Source organism: Mixophyes fleayi, chromosome 10 (assembly GCF_038048845.1).
Source record: "Mixophyes fleayi isolate aMixFle1 chromosome 10, aMixFle1.hap1, whole genome shotgun sequence".
NCBI lineage: Eukaryota > Metazoa > Chordata > Amphibia > Anura > Limnodynastidae > Mixophyes > Mixophyes fleayi.
Window position 1 is genome coordinate 48928876 of NC_134411.1, and position 26222 is coordinate 48955097.

Sequence of the window (26222 nt, forward strand, 5' to 3'; positions counted from 1 at the left end):
TCCTGCTCGGTGGCTCAATATGTTATTGAGTTCCGGACCCTGTCCTCCGAACTCAAGTGGAATGATGAGGCTCTTGTTGCTGCCTTTTGCTCAAGGGCTATCCGATAAGGTCAAAGACGCCATTTCTTCCCAAGAATTGCCACCTACCTTGGATGCCCTAAATTCTCTCTGCAATCGGGTTAATCTTCGGTTCCGGACTTCCCTAGACGCTCTACCTTTCGTCTAGCCCCTCGCTTTCAACCACCCACGTCTACGGATGAGCCCATGCAGCTGGGACGCTCTCGTATAACTCCTGAAGAAAGAGAAAGAAGGAAGAAAAATCAGTTATGTCTATATTGCGGAGATTCTGGCCATCTCTTGGCCTCCTGTCCCCGGCGCTCGGGAAACGCCAGAACTTAGCCTGCACGAGAGAGGTCAGACTAGGGACTTTTACTTCCTCTCCAACTTCTTTCCCAGACCCGACATGTTCTTTCCCTGCCTGTTTACATTTGCCTTCAGGGTCCATTTCGTCCATGGCATTGTTGGATTCAGGAGCAGCCGGTAACTTTATTTCCCAATCTTTAGTAACCCAGCTTGGCTTGCCTACTATCCCACTGAGGAAATCTGTGGTCACTACTGGCATTGATGGTTCTCGTCTCCCTAATGGCAGCATTCATAACCAAACCAGACCTATCACCATGCAAGTTGGGGCACTCCACTGGGAAAAATTTTCCTTCCTTGTCCTACCCCTGACCATCAGCCCCATCATCCTCGGATTACCTTGCCTTCATATCCATTCACCCCACCTGGACTGGCCTTCTTCACAAATCATCGCATGGGGTCCTACATGCTCCCGCAAGTGCTTGACGCCTGTCAAGCCTCTCTGCTCTACTCAAATTCCCTTGGAATCTTCTACAGTCATCTTACCTTCTCAGTATTTTTCGTTTTCAGATGTCTTCTCTAAGGCTTCCTCCGAGCGTCACCGACCCTGGGATAGCCCCATTGATCTTCTTCCCGGGAAAATTCCTCCATGAGGCCGGGTCTATCCGCTCTCGCTACCTGAAACTCAGGCTACTACGCTCTACATCAAGGAAAACCTGCAACGTGGCTTCATTAGACCCTCATCCTCACCCGCCGGGGCCGGGTTTTTCTTTGTGAAAAAAAAAAGATGGAGACCTCCGCCCCTGCATCGACTACAGAGGGTTGAATGCCATCACTATCAAAAACCGTTACCCTATCCCATTGATCACTGAGCTCTTCGATCGCATTAAAGGTGCGAAGATCTTCACTAAACTAGACCTATGTGGAGCATACAACCTTATCAGGATCCGTTCTGGGGACGAGTGGATAATGGCTTTCAATACACGGGACGGTCATTACAAATATCTAGTTCGGCTTATGTAACGCCCCTGCTGTTTTTCAAAGCTTTGTTAATGAAATCTTCCGTGACCTGTTATATTTTTATGTAGTGGTATACCTGGACAACATCCTAATCTTTTCCAGAGATCTTCTCTCACACCGCTGACATGTGGCTGAGGTCCTCTCCAGACTACGCTCCAACCATCTGTTTTGCAAGCTGGAAAAATGTATTTTCGAGGCTCCCAAGTTGCCTTTCCTTGGTTTCTGGGTCAGGTCTACAAATGGATTCTGGAAAGGCTCGCTGTATTATCGGCTGGCCCCAGCCAACTACCCTCAAATCCATTCAACGTTTTCTGGGCTTCGCCAATTATTATAGACGGTTTATAGCAGGTTACTCTTCTATTGTGGCGCCCCTGGTGGCCCACACTCGGAAAGGGGCAAACCCTCAAATATGGCCCTCAGAAGCAGTAGAAGCCTTCCAATTCCTAAAAAGAGCCTTCTCTACGGCCCCAATCCTCCAGCAACCCGATGTTTCTATTCCTTTTTTCTTAGAGGTAGATGCTTCCTCCACTGGAGTGGGGGCAGTCCTCTCCCAAAAGACCATTCAAGGGAAGTTCCATCCATGTGCGTTCTTTTCCCACAAGTTCCTGCCTGCAGAGAGTAATTATGCCATCAGGGACAAAGAACTCCTGGCCATGAAGTTAGCCTTAAGTGAGTGGCATCACCTCCTGGAGGGGGCCCGTCATCCAGTTACGATATTCACGGATCACAAAAATCTACTCTATCTTCAGACAGTCTAATGCCTGAATCCGCGTCAAGCCCGCTGGTCGCTCTTCTTTACCCGCTTTGATCTTCGGGTCACCTTTAAACCCGGTCTCAAAAAAAAAAAAGGAGGATGCTTTATCTCAGGCTTTCCCCGGAAGTTTGGGCTCAGGCGCTTTTCTAGAACGTCCTATCTTGGACTCCAAATGCCTGAATTTGCTCTCACTCTACGGAAGAGTCTCCTACGTTGGTTCCATGCTTCACGATTTGCAGGACATCTTGGTTCCCGTAAAACTGCTGAACTGATTTCCCGACAGTATTGGTGGCCCAATTTCCACTCCGAAGTTAAAGATATTGTGGCCGCCTGTTCTATATGTGCTCAGAATAAGAATCTCCGCCAAGTCACACCGGGGTTACTGCACCCGCTTCCTCTACCTACCAAACCGTGGACCTATATTAGCATGGATTTCATCACTGACTTACCCATAGCTAAAAAGTTCAATACCATCTGGGTGATAGTGGACCGCTTTTCCAAAATGGCACACTTTGTTCCACTCATTGGACTTCCATCCACAGTGTGCCTGGCTCAACACTTCATGAAGGAAGTATTCCGACTACATGGGTGTCCTGCCGAAATTGTCTCGGACCGCGGTGTTCAATTCGTCTCGAAGTTCTGGAGATCCCTCTGTCATCTTCTGGGTATCCGTCTGAAATTCTCCTCCGCATATCATCCCCAGTCAAACGGTCAGACTGAGAGGGTGAATCAAGATCTTGAAACGTTTCTCAGAATATTTTCCTCGGCCAACCAGGACAATTGGGTGGATCTGTTACCCTGGGCAGACTTTGTTTACAACAATTCCTTCCACGAGTCCACTCTAGCTACTCCATTTTCTATTGTATTTGGCAGCCATCCTCGTATCCCGGAGTTTTCCGCCCTCCCTCCCACCCAAGTTCCCGCAGTTAATACCCTTCGACAGGATTTTTTATCCATCTGGTCTCAAGTCAGAAAGTCCCTCAAGAAATCTTCTACTCGCTACAAGTTGGCGGCAAATAAGAAGCGCAGAGCTGTTCCTCTTTTGAAAGTCGGTGACAAGGTGTGGTTGTCTACAAAGAACATTTGTCTTAAAGTGCCCTGTATGAAGCTAGCCCCTGGCTACATTGGTCCTTATAAGATTGCTCAAGTAATCAGCCCAGTTTGCTTTAAATTACTAGTAGTAGGATGATAATTTTACACCGCACCAGGTTGACCATTAATACTCCTATATACCATATAGTGGGTAATTTTATATCACCTATGATGGAGGGTGCACTCACACACAGTATTGAAGTCAATATTGTAGGGAGGAAGAAAGAAAGAGTGTGTCCAAACAGAGAGGCACTCTAATGGTCAAAGATTAAAACTTAAATTGTATTAGTTTATTTTAAAAGTTCTCAATATAATGAGTTCCATAAGGACCTATAGCGAAATATTTAAAATATGAGAATTGGGTTGAGTGTTTGGAAAATTAATGTTCTGTTAAAATAGGTAGTAACACGAGACTACCAAGCCGCCCCGCTGCTGAAATGACTCTATATATTAATATAATTTTATAATATAGATAGTACTGATATATATCGATCTGACCATATAAAAACATCAATAGTGTGAATCAACAGAGATCTCCCAATATATATGGTGAGGAGAATCCCTTTATGACTATAGGGATTTTATAATTCCTGCATGAATCCTTACTTCCCACTATATTTTTATTGTAGTTATCATCTATCAAGGGGAGATAAACTGGCTCATGATTTAATTAGTCATACACACATAGACTGAAACACAAGCAACAAGATCATATTTCCAGAGTCCCGCTGGTATTCCCTGTATGGATCCTATTTCCCACTATATTATTATCACAGTTGTCATATATCAAGGGGAAATATACTGGCTCATGATTTGATCATACACATATGGGCTGAAACACTTGCAACAAGATCATATTACCAGAGTCACGCTGGTATTATACTAAGTACGAGCATAATTGAATTGGCTCATATTATCTGCCACTCGTATTTACATAAAGCTGATATAGTGTGACTGGAGTTTTGTAGCAGGGGGTCATCATGCTCCCAGAGAGGAGAGGCCCAGGCAAGCGCTTGATCCGTGAGTAACTAAATAATATATGCCACCTTGGCTCGTTCTGAAGAAAAATTTCCTGGTGATAGCTCGAACTGGATAGCACATTGGTTAAACCCTCTGCGCTTTCTCGGATCACCACCAAATTTGTCGGGAGGTGGGATGCGAATCCCTCCAGTAGGATTAGGTGCAGCTGAAACAGAAGAGCCGACAACGGGGGGTGCGGGAGCAACAGGTACTCCAGGAGGAGTCAGGGTTCTCTGGAGGGTATCCATGCGTGTAGCCAGTCCCTGAAGGCACTGCAGGAGCTAAGTCTGGTTAACCTCTTGTTGATAAACTCGGCGAGTCAGGTGCTGCAGGAGGTCAATAGCAGAGATCACCGGTGCCTTCGGCATTTGACATGGCCAGAGTATACTGTCAGAATCACTAGGTGGACTTGATGATACCTGCCAGCAGTTGGCGCTACTGATTACTGAGGCGCGGAGTCTAACACGCCCCTGGTTTTTACCAGGAACCCCCGCAAGGAGGTATGGACTTTGCTGCAAGGGACGTGCAGGTCGCGGCGCTCAGTATCAGTCAGCTGGCGAGGTAACAATTGAGGCAGCAGTGACAGCCCACCAGGATGCAGGATGGAAGAGTAGTCAGCAAGCCGGGTCAAAACCAGAGGGACAGTGATCCCTGATAGGTGCCTGACATCGGCGGGAAAACCGCAACCAATCACTAACGAGTAGCAGGGCGATGGAGCGTGGAATCCTGCACATGCGTACCGATGGCAAACGTAAACAGCGCCAAGTAACGGTTGCCAAGTTCGGCGTATGCATGCGAATAAAACGGCAAGCATCACTAGGCAGCGGGACGCCGATTCAGCAAGGAGACAGGCGTCCGTTTAGAAACAGAAACAGGATGGCGCCTGACACAGTCGCACTCAAATAAATAAGCAAAATTGTGTTACAAGTAATGAACTGCTTAATCTCATAGATGGGGTCTGTAAAGAAAACTACAAAACAATTCTCTCTGTATGTGTATATGTTCTACATGCCACACAAGAGTAGTACCTGTGGAAATCATTAATTTTAAATTTACCCTCCTTCTCAATATCAGTTAAGGTGCTACTAACCAATTTACACCTTAAACTGGGGACCTTCCTCTATAATTTATATATTTATGATAATGCTGATCTCAAAGGTGGAATCTTTTTAAAAATTCCTCAATGTTTTCTTAAAAAAAGTTGTCAATATTTTTATACTGAGAGTTATACTGGGTAAAAAACTACCCACTCAAGATTTTTATTATTAGTTCGGCTCCGTACTCCCAGTTTAGGCTGCAACAGGAGTCTATCTAAAATGTTAAATTCACCAAGGCCACAAGTTCACAAATATTTGGGAAATTGATTAACCTTCTGAATAACCTTTCTAGATCAATTGTTTTTTCATTTCATTTACTTGAGAATCTAACATCTCTGGTTCTGTACACTTTAAATGTTAAAATTTACTAGATGGCACATTATTGAGCCATATTGGATGATGTTTACTCCTGGTTTTAAGATTTAAAATCGATTGCTTTTCTAGCTGTTTTAATGCAAATGTTACCTACTTTTACATAAACGGTAAGTTATAGGGAGTTTACAACAGTATTATTAATATCATAAGTGAGTTCTATATTGATTGTAATTTTGTTAAGGTATGCAGAGAAATGGTTCAACCTCATTCTGTGTCCCTTCCATATCAAAAAAAAACACCATCAATGAAGCGATACCAAGCTTACCCCATAGGAGAACCCATATCCTATTGCTGTATCGACCTTTTGTAAAATAAATTCCCGCCAACAAAAATTCTTTATGATGAGCTTTAGACACATATCCAAAGAAGTATCCACTGAACGTACAGCAGTAGCTACAAGAAAATATTCTTCATTCCATACTATTGTATTTCATTTATTAAGAATATCTTTCATATCCTTCAGATAAAACCTATTGAGTGTTACCAAACATTGAAAAGTTAATAAACTCAAATCAGCAGTAAGAGCCTTTCCCTGCCACAATCTGTTAGTGATATTGTTATGGATTTAAGCAATATGTAAATCAACGGAGTAGATGGATAAGGGATAAAATTAAATCCTATGTAATCCCTACTTATGGTGCCTATTTATTTATAACTATTAAAACAATGAAGATTAAAGCATAAGTTTTATCATTTTTTATTTGAGCATGTATGAGATAACAAAGGAAGAGTTATCAGTATTAGAGAAAGGTCTCAAGTTCACCCCCACAAACAAAACTAATTATTTCAAAATATTTGTTGACATACACAATTTTTTTTAGGAAAATTAAGTTTTATGTCCAACCATTCCCTTTTATCTTTTAAATAGTACTTGGGTTTTGTTATAATTTACTTTTACATATATATGATAGATGCATGTGTAAAGGTAATTATACAAGTAGAAAGATTTTTATCTTTCATATTATGATATTCAGTTGGCAATATATATATATAAAAAAGTATATTTTTTCTTCTTTAATTCCTTTAATTACTGTAACTACTTTGATATATGGGGGTTAAAGTGTTTGTTTTGGATAATTTCCACAACTGAATGGTGGGTTGGTTTATTTTGGAAAGTTTTTGTCATACTAGTACAGACTACAGGGATTGTTACTCATTAATAAAAAAAATCTCTTGATTTAATTATATTTTTTATATCCTTTTGTTTGTAGGTATTTACCAATCTCCACTTCCAAAGTGATTTGAGGTACTACCTAACAGCTAGTGTACAAACATTAAACAAAAAGACATAGATGCTCGCTGTTAACGACGCACATACAATCCCAAATATGAAATTGTTCAGTTTTGCATGAAATTCTCTTCCTCGCATTAAAATTTAACTTTTATTACAAATGTATGAAAATTAAATTGCAAATTAAAACAAGGATATACGTGTAAATGTTTGACTAAATTGATTTTAAAATTGCTGTGTATGCTTCTGCATCTTTCGATCAATTAAATCCTCTGTTAGTCTGGATCAAAAACATAAATTGTATTTGTTAATTATTAGTCAAACACTATAATGTGTGCCCTTACCAATTAATGTAATATTAGTTAGGTTCTTGATAGGCAGACTGTGATCTTTTTTGCATTAATATGTTGCTAAATTGCAATAATAAGCATAAGTCTTTCTAATATAGTATATTTCTTATTTATCACATATTATGATAAACGATAAAGATTCCTAATCAGCCCTACATGCAAACCAGAGAAATTTACTGTATCTTAATTAGTGGCTCTCTGTGTCAGTAATAGTGATGGGAGTGAATGTCTGACTACTTACTATTCTACTAATACTGCGGGTTTGGGCACACTTATAATATTGACCACAAGATGTTAATAAAATAACTGATCCGGTCTAGTATTTAAAGAGGAATATTCAATAAATTAGAACAGAGGCATAGACAGCAAAACGCTGACGTGCGTTTCACTAGCTTTGCTTTTTTCAGGATTTGCTTTTTTGCCTGGAAAAAGCAAATCTAGCAAAACAGTATGACGCTATATGTCTTTTCTTGGTGATTGTATATACTTCTGCTGACATCGGGTGAGGAGCGATCGGTTCACCAGAGACTTAAAGAGGTTCTACAGTGGAGTGAAAAATGTTTGTTTATTTGAGAGAACATCTGATTTGTGTTTTTTGATGCATATTTGAGAGAGTGCAATCACAAAGGGTGCTGGCACAGGAATTAGTTCACTTTATTAAATCACCAGTTTATACACAAAATGTTGTGGTTTTAACATGTGTCTATTTTCAGGCTGCAAAAATCTGAAGAATTTTGATATGCTTATTTTGGAAGATTATGCAAGAATATTTAGAAAAACTGACTACCAGATAAGATTGAATTTTGAAGTTATATTTAAATATTCAGATACTTTGATATATTATGTTTTTTAAAGCCCTATAATTCCCACATTTATATTTACACTGCATGTATCTTCATGGTCATATCATATCTTCATATCATGGTCGTGATGTTCCAGCACCTGCTCAGGACATCAACATTTCCACTGAAAGGGACTTCTCCACTCCTTCAGATTTGACAAGCCTTTTCTGGTCTATAACAGATATTCCAATGTTTTCAAAAAGGAAATTCTGTAAAGCTACCCCCTTAATGTTACAGCTAGCATCCTAAACATAAACTCCCAGAACAGGCAGTAAAAGTCTTCGCATTTAGTAGCCTTTCCTGTAGAGCGAGTCTTGCTCACAGGTACTTGGATGCCCCCAGGTCTGAACTCTAAGTTGTAGGAGCTTATGTTTGGTGACCGTAGTGCAGCTAGTAGGACGATGTCCCAAAAACAGAATAGACTCAGCTACTGATCGCTTCTCCAGTTTTGCTCCACCTTATTGGGCATCATGCCCCATAGAAATCTAAAGTAATGAAACAACCTCCCCTGCTAACCTTTAAAGACAAAAGCAAACCAGATACCTCTCTTTCTAGCCCTGAAAACTACACCACAGAAAGATCTTAGCATAACTTCAGATGCCGCTCTAACAGTGAGAACCCTACATTCACTGCTCCCAGGGCGAGTTTATCATCTGAAATGAGAGCAACAGTTAAAGAAATTGGGTCACATATCACAAAGGTTGGACACTGCATAGACCACATAATGACTTGATCACAGCCCATGGCACTCTCCAAAACTGAAGATTAATTTCTACATGACAAATTGGCACATCTGGAGGACTACTCTAGATGTAATAACAATCAAATTCAGGGTATACCTGAGATGGTCTTTAACGTTGAACTGTAAAAATTTGCTTTGGCTCTCTTCTGCAAACTCCTACCTGATGCAGAGGGTAAATATCTTCTCATTGACCTGATACATCACCTCCCTAAGCCTCGAGCTGCTACGGGAAAATATCCAAGGGATATCCTCCGTAGAATCCATTTCTTCCACATCAAAGAGCAAATACTGAAAGCGGCAAGATGGGAAGAAACTAGTGACAAATTGGAAGGGCTGCCACTTTTCCCTGACTTCTCTGCAATCACTTTAACCAAGAGGAGATCCTTTCAACCTATTACCTCGCTTTTCCTTGAAAACCAAGGAGATATGATATCATTGGGGGTTACATGTTAAGTTGCTTTTTCATTACAAAGGTTCTACTTAGGTAATTTCTTCCATGGACACTGGGGTCAAACTGCTCAGTTTGCTGACTTGAATGTTTAGCTATATAATCTGAAGGTTGATGTACACACTTTCCAGCCCTTAACCACTAAAGTCCATAAAAATGAAATAGTCCCTCTGGTGCAAGCTGAAGAAGAGAAATTCACAACATCTATTGAAAAACAAATTCAATGGTGATTCCAGCACTACGTGAAGAAAAAAAGGCACATAGGGGTTCATGTAGAGTTAGCCATGGCTATTTTGGTAGTCTAAAATATGAATTTCTATACTGTGCATGCAGATTTGTTCACATCTTACTTTTGCGACTTCATACTACTGGAAATGCAGAACCGCGTATGGAGTAGGCTTGCAAACATACAATAAGGGAGTGTTCTTATAACTGTGTCTGAGGTATATCTGGACAGAGACACATATGCACCTGGAAAGAGGCATGTGTCTCATGGGTGCACAAGAGCTGGTACAATGAGACACAATGATAATGATGAAGATTGGCAGCAATATCTAGCCTCTTCTGATGGGATGGTTGCAGATTCACCTCTCCAGTGTACTAAGTTCATTAGTGTGGCTTTTATATTATATGATGCTGTTGCCATCTATTCACATTACTTAATTGCGATTGCCAGTTGGACTGAAGCAGGGAAGGACTTTTAAAAAGGAAAATTACAGATGTGGGTATTTAATTGATTTTCACTTAATTACATTGATTTTGTGTTTTGCATTTGTGTTGTAATTACTTGTATTTTACGTGGCTTGCATGCATTTACTACTAACTGTTTAGCCATATCTACACTTTCTCTACGCTACACTTGTTGCTACTGATGTAAACCGGGCATATATGCTAGTGTTACAGAGCTGGACGTATCCAACTGAGCATATACATGTAAATATGCTTTTTAATGAGTAAATCTTTTCCTGTTAGCATTTGGTGCACAAATGTGTCCAACTCTACATGAATCTGATAGTGCTCACTGTGTTGATCACCGAGGTAAAAACAGTGATTGCAGACAAAACACTCACCTCTTTTTTTGAGGTATTTAAATAGAGCATAATAACAGATTTCTAATCCTCTTCAATAAATAGCGTACAGGATGTAAAATATCAATATTTTAAAAATCTCTTTTTAGGAAATAAAGTTAATATTTTACATCCTGTCCACTATTTATTGAAGATGATTCATTACTTCAAACAAATCTGTATATTTATTGAACACAAAATCTAATTTTAGGTGCAGCATGCAGCTAACAAGCATTCAATTACTAGCTGACATCGTCACACACTATGCCAATGCGCTTACTCATGAAAAGTGGCACAATCACACATAAATAGGTATATGCATGCACTGCATAAAACCTAATTTCATGCATACTAATGACCCTTAATGAATGAAGGTGCAAAAAAATTTAATTTGCACCTCCACTCCTGAAGGTATATTTACTAAACTGCGTGTTTGAAAAAGTGCAGATGTCACCTATATCAGATTCTAGCTGTCCTTCTGTGGAATGTACTAAATAAATGATAACTAGAATCTGGTTGGTTGCTTTAGGTAACATCTCTATTTTTTTCAAACACGCAGTTTAATAAATATACCCCCTGGAATGCTGCTGTTTAGTTTTGTTTATTCTTTGCTTGTGTGTGACTCTACTGGGTTACATGCAACCCAAGATTACTGAATTACGCTCACTAAGTGTATTGCTCTGACTGACTGCAATATATATGTTTATTAATGAGCCTTCTTGGATGAAAACTTGTATAAGGATACGTAAGAATTGTTAAGATAATTCAAATTTGAATCCATAAATCCATAAATATGTACCAATTTGTTGTCCCACTTCACTGTAAAATTCATCTTTATAATCTAGGAAGAAGAATAGCAGCAGATCTTGCTTTTCCTTGACAAAATAATCACATGAGTTGTCAGAGATCGAAACTGCATCATAAATTACATCTGGGATTACAAAATCTAAAAAACAGGAATAACATAAATATTATATATTACATTTCTTTTAACTTTTACTATATTTTAAATATGTACTCAATAACCTAGTTTAAGAGGGTCCCACGAGGGTTGATTCTGCCATTCAACATGAGTTCCGGACGACAATATAAAAGTCCAATTAAGCGACACAATTAGCTAGATGAGTCAGCAACTTGCATTGCACTGCTGGATTACTTTGTTGTTGACTGTACACTACGAAAACCAAAATCACCATATTGATCAGATCTATTTCAATTAGAGATGTTTACTGACCCCCGTGTTTTGGTTTTTGATCTGGATTAACTTTGTGTTTTGGTTTTGGCAATACCTCCCTTGCGTGTTTTGGATCTGTAAATTTTAGGAAAAATAGCTAAAATATACTAAAATCACATAATTTTGCTCTTTTTTGGTTCCTACATTATTGTTAACATCAATAACACTAATTTCCACTCGTATCCAGTCAATTTTGAACACTTCACAGGTCACAATATTATTTTCACCAACTTTTGGACAAAGACTGCAGCGAGCTGGCTGGATGCTAAGCGAAAGAGCAATGACACAAACACACGGCAGGTCATAGCACATCTAGGAAACATTGCCACACAGCAGTGGCAGAAAATAAAAGTGGTGCAAGATGGAATTGTCCTTGGGCACTTCCACCCACCCTTATGTAGGATATTGAAAAGGACAAGGACAGGTTAACAAAGCAAGTGCTCCAGCGACAAGGAGTGCAACTTTTATGGCTGAAGTGCTTGGTTTGTTAGGGCCCCCACAACACAAGCTAACAATGGACTTAAGGCACCTAACCAAACAATGCTGTTAATGAACTCTACTGTGGCAAGTCATGCACCAGTGGAAGCAGTTCTTGCCAGTGATAAGAAAAAGGCCATTGTCATGCCTGGGTATAAGACTAAAAAATCCACCTGTTATGTGTGGAATTATTTTTACACAAATCCTGACAACAGTTGTCTAGCCATTTGTAGCATTTTAAAGCCACAGTCAGTAGAGGTAGGTACCTTAACCATCTAGGAACCTCATCCATGTTACGCCATTTGAAGCGAGTTCATGGAAAGCTTTTTTGAAGATCAGAAACTTATTCTAAAAAATAACAACAAGCAGTCCAGCATCAGCTAACTCCCTTCTCTTAGCTAAATCCAAGTACCTGCAATTTACACCCCCAACACCTTCATCATCAATATCCTCACAAGTGATCGAGGTTAGTCTTGCATCCAAGTTGCTAAGGCGAGATGACTCCTCTCCTATCCAGGACTCCTCAGAAGAATCCTTGAGCGTTAGGCCCACTTCTGCTGCTCCTCTTGCTGGGGTGGATCTTCAACCCAGAAGCAGACCAAGAAGAAAACTACTAGTAGTTTACAACAATTGACTGTTAAACAATCCTTTGCAAGAGGAAGCAAGTATGGCAACTGTCAACCAGTCGCACAGCGAATCACAGGTGCTATGGCGACTATACTAGCATTAGATCTGCGTCCAATATCCACCATCAATGCAGCAGGAATAAGACAGTTAACTGAGGTCCTGTGTTCCCGTTACCAAATTCCATCTCAACACCATTTTACTAGACAATCAGCTCCTCACTGTCACTCACCGGACTGTGAGTGCTTCTTCCCGGACATTTAGGAACCGTGGCCGTCCTCCATCCTGAGGGACTGCGCATGCGCAGCCCTTTCTATACCTCCAGTGTATGTTCCTTTAACTTAATTGGCAGATCAGGCAACCTCCCTATATTAAGCACCTGTGGTCATCACCACATTGCCTGATCTTGGAGTCTCATTCCCCATGAGTCTCTGAAGGTGTTCCTGTGTTTCCTCGTTTATTCAGCCCAGCTGATTCCTGTGGTTTCCAAACCACTTCTACCTCTGTGGTTTCCAAACCACTTCTACTACTGTGGTTCCCATACCACTTCTACCATCTACTGTATCATCGTGACTGTGAGCTGATTCCTATCCGCTGCCTCCGTGCACTACAGTCTTCTAACCACTTCAACTCTACCTTGTATCATTGGGACTGTTAGCTGATGCCTATCCGCTGCCTCCGTGCACTACAGTCTTTCATTCACATCCACTCACCTGTTCATGATTGTGACTGCCAGCTGATTCCTATCCGCTGCCTCCGTGCACTACAGTCTTCAACCTGCAACTCGTCTGTGTTTCATCATCGTGACTGCTAGCTGATTCCTATCCGCTGCCTCCGTGCACTACAGTCTTCAACCTGCAACCCGTCTGTGTTTCATCGTGACCGTTTAGCTGATTCCTATCCGCCGCCTCTGTGCGCTTCAGTCTTCAGCCCTTGTCAACTCTCCCGTGTTTCCTTGAGTCTGCTGCCACTATTGCTACCCGCTACTCTCCGTGATCAACTGTTCCAGTTCAACTCTGCTCTGGTGTCCCATCGTTACTGCACCTGCTGGTTGCTATTGGCTACCTCCGTGTTCCCGCAGAGACCCGCTGCTGTTACTTCTCAGTGCTACGCATCCATCTACTGCTGATCCGCTCTCCACGCCTTCCTGGGTTCCCTGCTGGTCTACCTACCTGTGCGCTGCACCTGCTAGACCACCGCTTCACCCATCCAGGGACTTTGCATCCTGCCGGCCTCCTGCCGTTCAGGTATCTCTGCACTTCTGTCTGACTGCCTTCTCCTGAACCACGGTATGCATACTTCCCATTGACTGTGCTGTGTATTGCATACCTTGCTGGACTGTGTTGGTTCTCCTCTGGAGTGTACTATCCGCTGAGTCTATTGCCATCATTGACTGTGTTATCTCATGCTGGATTACTTCAAGAGACTTTCTATATTGGCAGTGTTGTTCAGTCATTTATACATTTATATTGTGCATATTACTGTGGATCAAAGTCAAGGTGCCCGTGTATATATTGTGTTGCAGTCTCTCCCCGTGCACCTCCTCACATATATATTCAGTGGTACAACTTGCTAGTGGCAGACCACTGACCCCTGTTTCCAGTTTCACCTGCTCCAGTATCCTCTCACATAGCAGTGGTACAACTTGCTAACGCAGACCACTGACTCCCCGGATACCTCCACTTGGATTCCATTCCTTCACTCAGACAGCGGTACAACTTGCTATCCGCAGACCGCTGACTCTCATCACCTCCTCGTTTCTGTTGGACATTCCTCCTCACTATAGCAGTGGTACAACTTGCTACCGCAGACCACTGACTACCTTCACGTGTCCTTTGTCTATACAGTTACTCGTGTATTACTACCTCCATATTGCCAGTGCTGCTAGTCATAGACTTTCCTGAGCATCTCATCATCTGCTATTTCCTGTTCCGTGATCACCCTGCTACCAGAGTACCATATTACCACCTATACTGCTCTGGTAAGCCTATCACCTGGTGATCCCTGGGTAAAGACTCCTAGTGCCCGTGACAGTAAGATCAGGCCATGACAGACCCAGATACGGAACCTACCGCTAAAGAGATGCTGCAGCATCTGGTCAGCCGTGTGGAGCAACAGGATGCTCGCCAACAGCTGTTACTTCAATGTTACCAATCATTAACCTCCCAAGGAACATCTGGACAGACTGTTACAGCTAATATTGAAGCTCCTGTGCTTTCCTCCGTTTCCCCAGTGCCATCCCAGGTGTCTACAGCTCCTACGCTTCACCTGCCTACTCCGTCAAAATATGACGGGGACCCCAAAACTTGTAGAGGTTTCCTTAACCAATGTTCAGTCCATTTTGAACTCCAACCTCAAAATTTTTCTACCCATCGTTCCAGAGTGGCCTATCTTATCTCATTGTTTTCGGGTCAAGCCCTGGCTTGGGCCTCCCCCCTGTGGGAAAGAAACGATCCAATTCTACAAGATAGTGCCAAATTCATTTCCACGTTCCGAAGTGTGTTCGATGAACCAGGTCGTGTGACCTCCGCTGCTTCCAGCATTCTTCGTTTGCGACAAGGCTCCCATACAGTAGGACAGTATGTCATTCAATTTAGGATCTTAGCCTCTGAACTTCAGTGGAACACTGAAGCATTAGTTGCCGCCTTCTGGCAGGGGCTCTCCGATAAAATTAAAGATGCACTGACTACCCAAGAGCTTCCTTCGTCACTAGAAGATTTGATCTCTCTTTGCCATCGTGTAGATATGAGATTTCGTGAAAGAGAGTCTGAGAAAACAACAGCTGTCAAAGCACCTCTTCGTTTAAACCCTCAATTTCGTCCAGCTCCATCCTCTGTGATTCCCATGGAGATAGGACGTTCCAAATTATCTTCAGAGGAAAGGAAACGAAGAGTAAAGAATAGACTCTGTATCTATTGTGCTGATTCCACGCATATGCTCAGCTCTTGCCCTAAGAGATCGGGAAATGCCAGGCCCTAACTAGTTCTGGAGAGGTGAAGTTAGGGTCCCTGGAGTCCTCTCCATTGTCTATGAAATCTAAAGTCTGCGCTTTTGATGTTACGATTTCCTTTGCTACCAAATCCTTTGAGTCACAGGCATTGATTGATTCCGGAGCAGCAGGAAATTTCATTTCTAAATCACTAGTGAATCAATGGTCCCTACCAGTGATCACTTTAAAAACACCCATTACTGTGACGGCTATAGATGGATCACGCCTCATCAATGGTCTCATCACCCAGAGTACGTCTCCAGTAACCCTTCAGATTGGTGTACTACACCATGAAGAAATTTCGTTTTTAATTCTTCCAGTTACGACAAGTCCGATTGTCTTAGGCCTTCCATGGCTTCAGTGTCACTCTCCCCAGATTGACTGGCGCACCCCTCAAGTTACGTCTTGGGGGTCTGAATGTCACCATCGTTGTCTCTCTCAAGTTATTCCTCTTAAAGTACAGCGATCTTCCATCTCATCTTCCTCCCCGGGACTCCCTCCTCAGTATGCTTCATTTGCCGATGTGTTTGATAAAGCTCAGTCTGAACGTCTTCCTCCTCATCGTTCTTGGGATTGTCCGATCGACCTTCTACCTGGCAAGACTCCTCCCAGGGGTCGGGTCTATCCTCTCTCGTTACCTGAAACTCAAGCCACATCTGAGTACATACAGGAGAATCTCCAGCGTGGGTTCATTCGACCTTCCACCTCTCCCGCTGGAGCTGGGTTCTTCTTCGTCAAAAAGAAGGATGGATCATTACGCCCTTGTATAGATTTTCGTGGACTCAACGCCATTACTATCAAGAATCGGTATCCCATTCCGCTGATCACTGAGCTATTTGATCGCATCAAGGGAGCTCGGATATTTACTAAGTTGGATCTTCGTGGTGCCTACAATTTAATTAGAATCCGTTCCGGTGACGAATGGAAGACCGCGTTTAACACCAGAGATGGGCATTACGAATATTTAGTAATGCCCTTCGGGCTGTGTAATGCCCCCGCTGTTTTCCAGGGTTTCATCAATGAGATCTTTCGGGACTTATTATATGTATGTGTCGTTGTCTACCTAGACGACATATTGATCTTCTCACAGGACCTGCCTTCTCATCACCAACATGTGGCAGAGGTCCTCTCCCGACTACGGAAAAACTCGTTGTTCTGTAAATTGGAAAAATGTTCATTCGAGTTACCCCAGATTCCATTCTTGGGGTATATAGTTTCCGGAGTTGGCCTGAAGATGGATCCAGACAAAGTAAATGCTGTACTACATTGGCCTCAGCCAACTACTCTTCGTGCCATCCAGCGTTTTTTAGGTTTTGCCAATTACTATAGACGCTTCATTCAAGACTTTTCATCCATTGCATCTCCCATTGTGGCCCTAACTCGGAAAGGGGCTAATACTAAGCAATGGTCATCTGAGGCTCTCCAAGCCTTTCAAATCCTCAAAGAGGCCTTCTCGTCTGCTCCCATTCTGCGACAGCCTGATGTGACACTCCCCTTCTTCCTAGAAGTAGATGCCTCTAATGTGGGCTTAGGAGCTATTCTCTCCCAACGCTCGGAGCAACAAAAATTACATCCTTGTGCCTTCTACTCTCGGGGTCTTCTGCCCGCAGAGAAAAATTATACTATCGGGGACAAGGAGTTGCTGGCCATCAAAGCTGCATTAGAGGAATGGAGATACTTGTTGGAAGGAGCTCGCCATCCGGTGACGATCTTCACGGATCATAAGAACTTGTCATATTTGCAATCTGCTCAATGCTTGAACCCTCGTCAAGCAAGATGGTCTCTTTTCTTTTCCCGTTTTGAATTAATTATAACCTTCAAACCAGCCGCTAAGAACAAGAAAGCTGACGCTCTATCTCGAGCTTTTGTGACGTCCTCTGATGTAGAAAAGGTTCCCAACCATGCTATTCTAGACCCCAAATGTATTTCTCTGGCTGCTTCATCCACCAAAATGCTACCATTTGGGAAGACCCTTGTGCCTCCTACTCTGAGGAGGAAAATCCTTTCGTGGTTCCATGCCTCTCGTTTTTCTGGACACGCCGGTGAACACAAGACCTTTGAGATTCTCTCTCGTAGTTACTGGTGGCCTTCAATGAGGAGAGACGTCAAAGAGTTTATTGCTTCCTGTGATTTATGTTCTCAGTTCAAATCCTCCCGCAGAACTCCAGCAGGGTTGCTGCGACCACTACCCATTCCGTCCAAGCCTTGGACCCATATTAGTATGGATTTCGTTACTGATTTGCCACCAAGTAAGAATCACAATACTATTTGGGTAGTGGTAGACAGATTTTCGAAGATGGCCCATTTCGTCCCTCTGTCCGGTTTACCTTCCTCGTCTACTCTGGCTGAACATTTCATTAAAGAAATCTTCCGCATCCATGGATGTCCGTCTGAGATTGTGTCGGATAGAGGAGTACAATTCGTTTCCAGATTCTGGCGGGCCCTTTGTAAAACCTTGGGCATACGATTAGCACTCTCATCGTCTTACCATCCGCAATCTAACGGACAAACGGAACGAGTCAATCAAGATCTTGAGACTTTTATAAGGATGTTCTCTTCAGCCAACCAAGACAACTGGGTAGAATTGCTCCCTTGGGCTGAATTCGCCCATAACAACATGTACCATGAGTCATCATCCAAAACTCCATTCTTTGTGGTCTACGGTCACCATCCGTCTTTTCCGGAATTTCCTGCCCTCCCGCCCACCCAAGTTCCTGCTGTGGAGACTGCTTGTCAAACCTTCAAAAATATCTGGTCTCAGGTCAAAACCTGTTTAAAGAAGACATCTAATAAATATAAGTCTTTCGCAGATAAGAAGAGGCGGGCTATTCCACCACTAAAAATTGGAGATCGTGTCTGGTTATCTACCAAAAATATTCGTTTGAAGGTTCCATCTATGAAATTCGCCCCTCGTTTTATTGGTCCATATAGGATCATTCAAGTTATCAATCCAGTATGTGTTAAACTTCTTCTTCCTAAGAATCTTCGGATTTCCAATGCCTTCCATGTGTCCTTGCTCAAACCTCTCATCATCAACCGTTTCTCGACTCCTCCCTCAGCACCGCAGCCAGTTCAAGTTCATCAGGAGGAGGATTTCGAGATTACTGAGGTATTGGATGCAAAAATTTCGCGAGGAGTCCTCCGTTTCCTCGTTCATTGGAAGGGCTTTGGTCCTGAAGAGCGTTCATGGATCAAAGCTGAAGATCTTAATGCTCCTGCCCTTCTGAAGAAGTTTTATTCCAAAAATCCGGACAAGCCCGGTTCCAGGCGTTCTGTGCCCACCTTTAAAAGGGGGGGTACTGTCACTCACCGGACTGTGAGTGCTTCTTCCCGGACATTTAGGAACCGTGGCCGTCCTCCATCCTGAGGGACTGCGCATGCGCAGCCCTTTCTATACCTCCAGTGTATGTTCCTTTAACTTAATTGGCAGATCAGGCAACCTCCCTATATTAAGCACCTGTGGTCATCACCACATTGCCTGATCTTGGAGTCTCATTCCCCATGAGTCTCTGAAGGTGTTCCTGTGTTTCCTCGTTTATTCAGCCCAGCTGATTCCTGTGGTTTCCAAACCACTTCTACCTCTGTGGTTTCCAAACCACTTCTACTACTGTGGTTCCCATACCACTTCTACCATCTACTGTATCATCGTGACTGTGAGCTGATTCCTATCCGCTGCCTCCGTGCACTACAGTCTTCTAACCACTTCAACTCTACCTTGTATCATTGGGACTGTTAGCTGATGCCTATCCGCTGCCTCCGTGCACTATAGTCTTTCATTCACATCCACTCACCTGTTCATGATTGTGACTGCCAGCTGATTCCTATCCGCTGCCTCCGTGCACTACAGTCTTCAACCTGCAACTCGTCTGTGTTTCATCATCGTGACTGCTAGCTGATTCCTATCCGCTGCCTCCGTGCACTACAGTCTTCAACCTGCAACCCGTCTGTGTTTCATCGTGACCGTTTAGCTGATTCCTATCCGCCGCCTCTGTGCGCTTCAGTCTTCAGCCCTTGTCAACTCTCCCGTGTTTCCTTGAGTCTGCTGCCACTATTGCTACCCGCTACTCTCCGTGATCAACTGTTCCAGTTCAACTCTGCTCTGGTGTCCCATCGTTACTGCACCTGCTGGTTGCTATTGGCTACCTCCGTGTTCCCGCAGAGACCCGCTGCTGTTACTTCTCAGCGCTACGCATCCATCTACTGCTGATCCGCTCTCCACGCCTTCCTGGGTTCCCTGCTGGTCTACCTACCTGTGCGCTGCACCTGCTAGACCACCGCTTCACCCATCCAGGGACTTTGCATCCTGCCGGCCTCCTGCCGTTCAGGTATCTCTGCACTTCTGTCTGACTGCCTTCTCCTGAACCACGGTATGCATACTTCCCATTGACTGTGCTGTGTATTGCATACCTTGCTGGACTGTGTTGGTTCTCCTCTGGAGTGTACTATCCGCTGAGTCTATTGCCATCATTGACTGTGTTATCTCATGCTGGATTACTTCAAGAGACTTTCTATATTGGCAGTGTTGTTCAGTCATTTATACATTTATATTGTGCATATTACTGGGGATCAAAGTCAAGGTGCCCGTGTATATATTGTGTTGCAGTCTCTCCCCGTGCACCTCCTCACATATATATTCAGTGGTACAACTTGCTAGTGGCAGACCACTGACCCCTGTTTCCAGTTTCACCTGCTCCAGTATCCTCTCACATAGCAGTGGTACAACTTGCTAACGCAGACCACTGACTCCCCGGATACCTCCACTTGGATTCCATTCCTTCACTCAGACAGCGGTACAACTTGCTATCCGCAGACCGCTGACTCTCATCACCTCCTCGATTCTGTTGGACATTCCTCCTCACTATAGCAGTGGTACAACTTGCTACCGCAGACCACTGACTACCTTCACGTGTCCTTTGTCCATACAGTTCCTCGTGTATTACTACCTCCATATTGCCAGTGCTGCTAGTCATAGACTTTCCTGAGCATCTCATCATCTGCTATTTCCTGTTCCGTGATCACCCTGCTACCAGAGTACCATATTACCACCTATACTGCTCTGGTAAGCCTATCACCTGGTGATCCCTGGGTAAAGACTCCTAGTGCCCGTGACACTCACCTGTACCAGGAGGTTACAAAAAAGAAAATTATTGGGCTACAAAATGCCAATCTACCCACTGTACACTTAACCACAGATATGGGGACAAGCGTAACTGTGAAAACTAAAGATTATATGGCTGTGACAGCCCATTGGGCTGGTAAATCGCATTCAGCAGCAGAAACAGCACCAGCATCTAACAAACAACGCCAGATCTTTCAGAGGCAGGCTACTATGTGTATTATCTGCCTCACTAAGAAGCATATTATTATTATTATCATAGATTTGTAAGGCGCCACAGTCCTCTACAGCGACGTACAGTAGGGAAGACAAGGACATACATAAAAGAGGACATACGTAAAACAAGAATAGACAAAGCAGACAAAATGAATGGAGACATGAAAACAAAGGGTATGGAGGACCCTGCACATTCTAAAGGGAAGAGGGCTCAGCTGAAACAAGAAGAGCGCGTGTGGCTCAGAGTGGAGATTGGGATAGTTGTAGGGGTGCATTAGTGTGAATATTGTTATCGAGGATAAGGTCACCTCTAAAAAAGAGATGAATTTTCAAAGAGCATCTAAAGATTTGAAGGCTGTGGGAAAGTCTGATTGAGCATGGTAGGGAATTCCATAAGTGGGGAGCAGCACGGGAGAAGTCTTGAAGGCGGGAGTAGGAGGTGGTTATCAGAGATGAGACAAGGTGCAGGTCAAAGGTGATATTGCTGACAACCTGTTTGAAAAACCAAGGGATGTCATTGTAACATGGCTTATCCTGCTTGGACTCTTCTGAGAATATGTGATTTCTGATAACACCACCAATATTGTTAGAGCATTACAGCGGGAGGAATTCCATCATATACCCTGTTTTGCTCACACAATCAACTTGGTGGTACAGAACTTTTTAAAAAATGACAGTGACATGCAGGAGATGCTGTCTGTGTCCCGAAATATTTAGGGTCACTTTCGGCATTCTGCAACAACATGTAGACGAATGCAGCAGCTGCAAGAAGAATAGAATTTAGGGGGAATGTACTTTAGTCCAGCGCAGTGGAGAATACTTTCCGTGTTGTGCAAGGTGCCCATAGAGACATTGTAATGGGTACTTTGATGTCCTGAGACTGCGAACACTGCACTATAGATTACATACCCCCCCAGCTGAAAGTGTTAAGTTGGTTTTCCCCGGCATTCATAACATGCTTCCCGCTGTCATAAGCTCTTCCCCAAGTTAGCACTCTCAGTAGGTCATGTAGGTGAATGTTGGAGTGCACCTCTATTATTAAGGGTGATAGATGTGACAAAGACAGCTATCTCCACTGCAATTTTCCAGTCCTGTCCTTACCCACACTTACCCAGTATTAGTCATGAAATACAGAAAGACAACTCTCCACATGGCTACTTTGACAAAAATAACTATTAATGTTTTAAATATTATTACATAAAATGTATCATTTTTAAAAATTAGACTTTGGAGCTAGCTCCAAAGAAGCCCATGTGACATGTGCCTCCAAAACTGCACCTTATACATATAGTTTGAAGTAGGCATACGCAAGTTAATAGACACAGTTTTACAGTATAGTAAATATTTGTACTATTCCCACATACCTAGTGGTCGAAGTGGGTCAGTATACAACGGTATACCAGATCGACACTTCTGCCACCGCTTTAATTTTAGTTTGCAATATGGCGCCTGGTATATCTATGTAATATGTTTCCACGCGCTCCCCTTGTTCCCACAGCAGTGCGACCACACATTATATAGATGTGCCAGACTGCACAGTAGTCTATCTTTTTTCCTTTTTTACCATTCTGGACCTCTGCAGCTCCCGAACTCACTGTAGGGGGTAAATGTATCAACATGCGGGTTCTTCAACACCCGCGTGTTCAGCGTGTTCGGCGATTAAATTTCAAGCGGCGCTGCATTGTAAAGGGAAGTTTCCCTTTACCCACAGATGTGGAAACTGAGACTATGGGCTAGATTTACTAAGCTGCGGATTTGAAAAAGTGGGGATGTTGCCTATAGCAACCAATCAGATTCTAGCTGTCATTTTGTAGAATGTACTAAATAAATGAAAGCTAGAATCTGATTGGTTGCTATTGGCAACATCCCCACTTTTTCAAACCCGCAGCTTAGTAAATCTAGCCCTATGTGTTCCACATGCATTCCATTCACTCTCAGAGTGAAAAACAAAAGTTAACAAAAGTGTTGGATTGGGAACGTCTTAATAAAGAAAAGTGGTTGTTTTTTCAGTGATAAGTATAAGAGAAAAGGGGGAATACTACAGAGAAATAAGAGACAGAGGAGAGGGGCATCTGAAGTGAAAAATCTGCTTGAGCAACCATTGGCGCACCCTAGTTATTATTGAAATACAAGGCAGGTAGGGAATGAATGCTTGGACTTGTAGTTAGACCACAGATGATAATCCATAAAATCCCGACATTGATACTAGAGGAGCATATACTTCAGGCATGGAAAAATTCCAGCAGTCAATCATGACTGTTGATACCTAACTTTTTTTGTATAATTTCTTTTGATTATTTAATGGATGCACATATTCCCTGGATTCTTAAACAGACAGGGTTCAAGGTATATAAGAGATGCAGCAGAGACAAAAAGATGGGAGAGTTGGATCACAGGTAAAACACAAGTAGTAATTAAGGATGGATGGGAATGCAGAGACACATATTTTAGGGGAGGGGGGGTAATCATTCGAACAGAGAAGGGACAAGCGTTTGAGAAAAAAAAAATTCAAACTATCAAATTCCATCCTCTTATATTTTTGATACCGCCACTTCTAAATTTCCACTTTGACCACTGCACATACCCTTTTTACATTAAAGCCTACATTTCTGTTATGTTAAGGAATTGCAAATTACTGAAACTTGTTAAATTACCTCTGTTTAATATCAAGTTTGGATTTACGCTGAGACTGAGGTTGTATTTTTTCCAGTTGCCAACATTGTCTGGGTTACTCAAGAATGCAATCTTGTTGTTCCATGAGCACAAAGGCATTGATGATACATAAAAGTATATGTATGAATAGTTAAAGGAAACATTAGATTTAGGAATCATAAATACAAATAATATTTAGTACTTCACCTTGCTAAATGTTTCAAAATTCACGTTTTCTATAAAAAATCCCTTTAATATTAAAGTTTCTCTAAAGTGGTCCTACACTTTAAGACAATGTACCTTTATCATATTCTACAGCTATAGCAAGTATTATAAAAAATATTCTATAAAATAAATTAACAACTCAAAATTATATAAACATTAATAAAAATATGATTTCTAAAAAAAAAAAAAATTAAATACATAAATCATAAAATGTGTTTTATATTCTCTCTTACTTGCATACAAATGTTCTTTGCTATCTAGTGGCACGCATACATAATAGCTTTTAATACAAAGATGATGCTGTGACAGTCATCACTATCAGTTGGCACTTACACGTTGCCTGTAGCTGGTGCAAATAATATAGCTAATAAAATGAACTTTAGAGAAACTCAGGGCTTGAATTGGTCACATTTGCGTTGGTATGCCCTAAGCACACCCTGACTGTAGATTGTCTACGTTCCACACGCACATCAATGGGCGTTGAACGCTCATGATCCTGTTGCCGGTTCACCAGTTGTCCTTCCTTAGATCACTTTTGGTAGGTTACCTTCCCCCTACCCCTTTCCACTCGTTCAAGTCATTCAAACATGAATTGCATGCGATTGCGATAAGTGGCGTAAGGACCGTTTCTGAGCATCGCTGAGCTATTTCACACAAGATATGGCAGGCAAAGGGACTTTCGTTCAATTATGAATCAGTTCTTCCATTTTATACTGCTCTGTGACATCACTAATTTATTCACTGCACTATGAGATGTGTTGGGAAATGTAAAAAGTGCATTAAATACAGTACAATCACTCATCATACAGAGCGGTAATCAACACATAAATATGAAATTCATAAGCCCATATAAGAAAAAGTTTCTTGTTACCTTCACATCAGTGAAGTGACAATTTATTATTTTTGTTGTTGATTTATTTGCAATCATACAGCAATGTATACTCTATCACCTTGGTTTCCACTATGGATGAGAATTTCTATGCAAAAGGAAGTGTGTTGTGCATTCCAGTGTTGGAATGCACATGGCTAAGAGTGATCTGGTGAGAGGGGTAACATCGCTTTTGGGGGGCAGTCGATGCAATGATGGCATGGGCAACAAACAGAGTTAATTTAAATGTAGTGGTAAGGACATTTGTTCAGACTTAATACATTCTGTCTCGGGTGGTTGGTCTTGAGAAAGGTCTTTTGGAACTGAAACGTCAACTATGGACTATGCGTGATGTCAGTGAGTAAATAAAAGTGCAATTTTATGAATAACCTTGAGTGCTCTCTTTCAGCTATTGTATTTATGCGTTTTAGAAGAATCACTTATGATGGGCACCCCAACAATTAGTAGAATGAGAGTGTGAGCTTCTTATATATGTAAACATACAGAGTATATATATATCTAATATATAAATGCTTAGTGGCATGTTTTTTCTGCACTTATATGGGTGTCACCTAATTGGTAATCTTGGGATACCAATCCCAAACACCCCATAGGATTGTGGGGAATTTGGTGATATTGCCTTCATTAAGAATACCACAGAGTTATACTATGTTCGCTTTTATCAACACACTTCCTTTTGCATAGAAATTCTCATCCATAGTGGAAACCAAGGTGATAGAGTATACATTGCTGTATGATTGCAAATAAATCAACAACAAAAATAATAAATTGTCACTTCACTGATGTGAAGGTAACAAGAAACTTATTCTTATATGGGCTTATGAATTTCATATTTATGTGTTGATTACCGCTCTGTATGATGAGTGATTGTACTGTATTTAATGCACTTTTTACATTTCCCAACACGTCTCATAGTGCAGTGAATAAATTAGTGATGTCACAGAGCAGTATAAAATGGAAGAACTGATTCATAATTGAACGAAAGTCCCTTTGCCTGCCATATCTTGTGTGAAATAGCTCAGCGATGCTCAGAAACGGTCCTTACGCCACTTATCGCAATCGCATGCAATTCATGTTTGAATGACTTGAAGAGTGGAAAGGGGTAGGGGGAAGGTAACCTACCAAAAGTGATCTAAGGAAGGACAACTGGTGAACCGGAAAAAGCGAACATAGTATAACTCTGTGGTATTCTTAATGAAGGCAATATCACCAAATTCACCTCACTCACATGAGGTATTGAAAAACACACTGGATACAGCTCAATGCGTTTCGTCTTGCACCACTCAAGACTTCATCAGGAGCATAAGATCTTATGTTTTAATATTCTCCAGAAGTGGGACACTTCATGATATCTGGTACGCAGATTTTGATGTTTTTTCTGCACTTATATGGGTGTCATCTA

The 26222-nt window shown here is 42.1% G+C and overlaps 2 protein-coding genes across 2 annotated transcripts in view; both read right to left on the reverse strand.

Annotated features, from left to right (window-relative positions):
- LOC142103480 (uncharacterized) overlaps window positions 1-11336 on the reverse strand; it is a 121668-nt gene extending 110332 nt beyond the window's left edge. Inside the window, exon 1 of the mRNA XM_075187530.1 lies at window positions 11198-11336. The gene's annotated coding sequence lies outside the window, so the exon portion shown is untranslated. The remainder of the gene's footprint in view (window positions 1-11197) is intronic.
- Window positions 237-26222, reverse strand: part of LOC142103368 (uncharacterized) — a 99930-nt gene continuing 73944 nt past the window's right edge. Inside the window, exon 10 of the mRNA XM_075187431.1 lies at window positions 237-292. Coding sequence (XP_075043532.1) covers window positions 237-292 — 56 coding nt within the window. The remainder of the gene's footprint in view (window positions 293-26222) is intronic.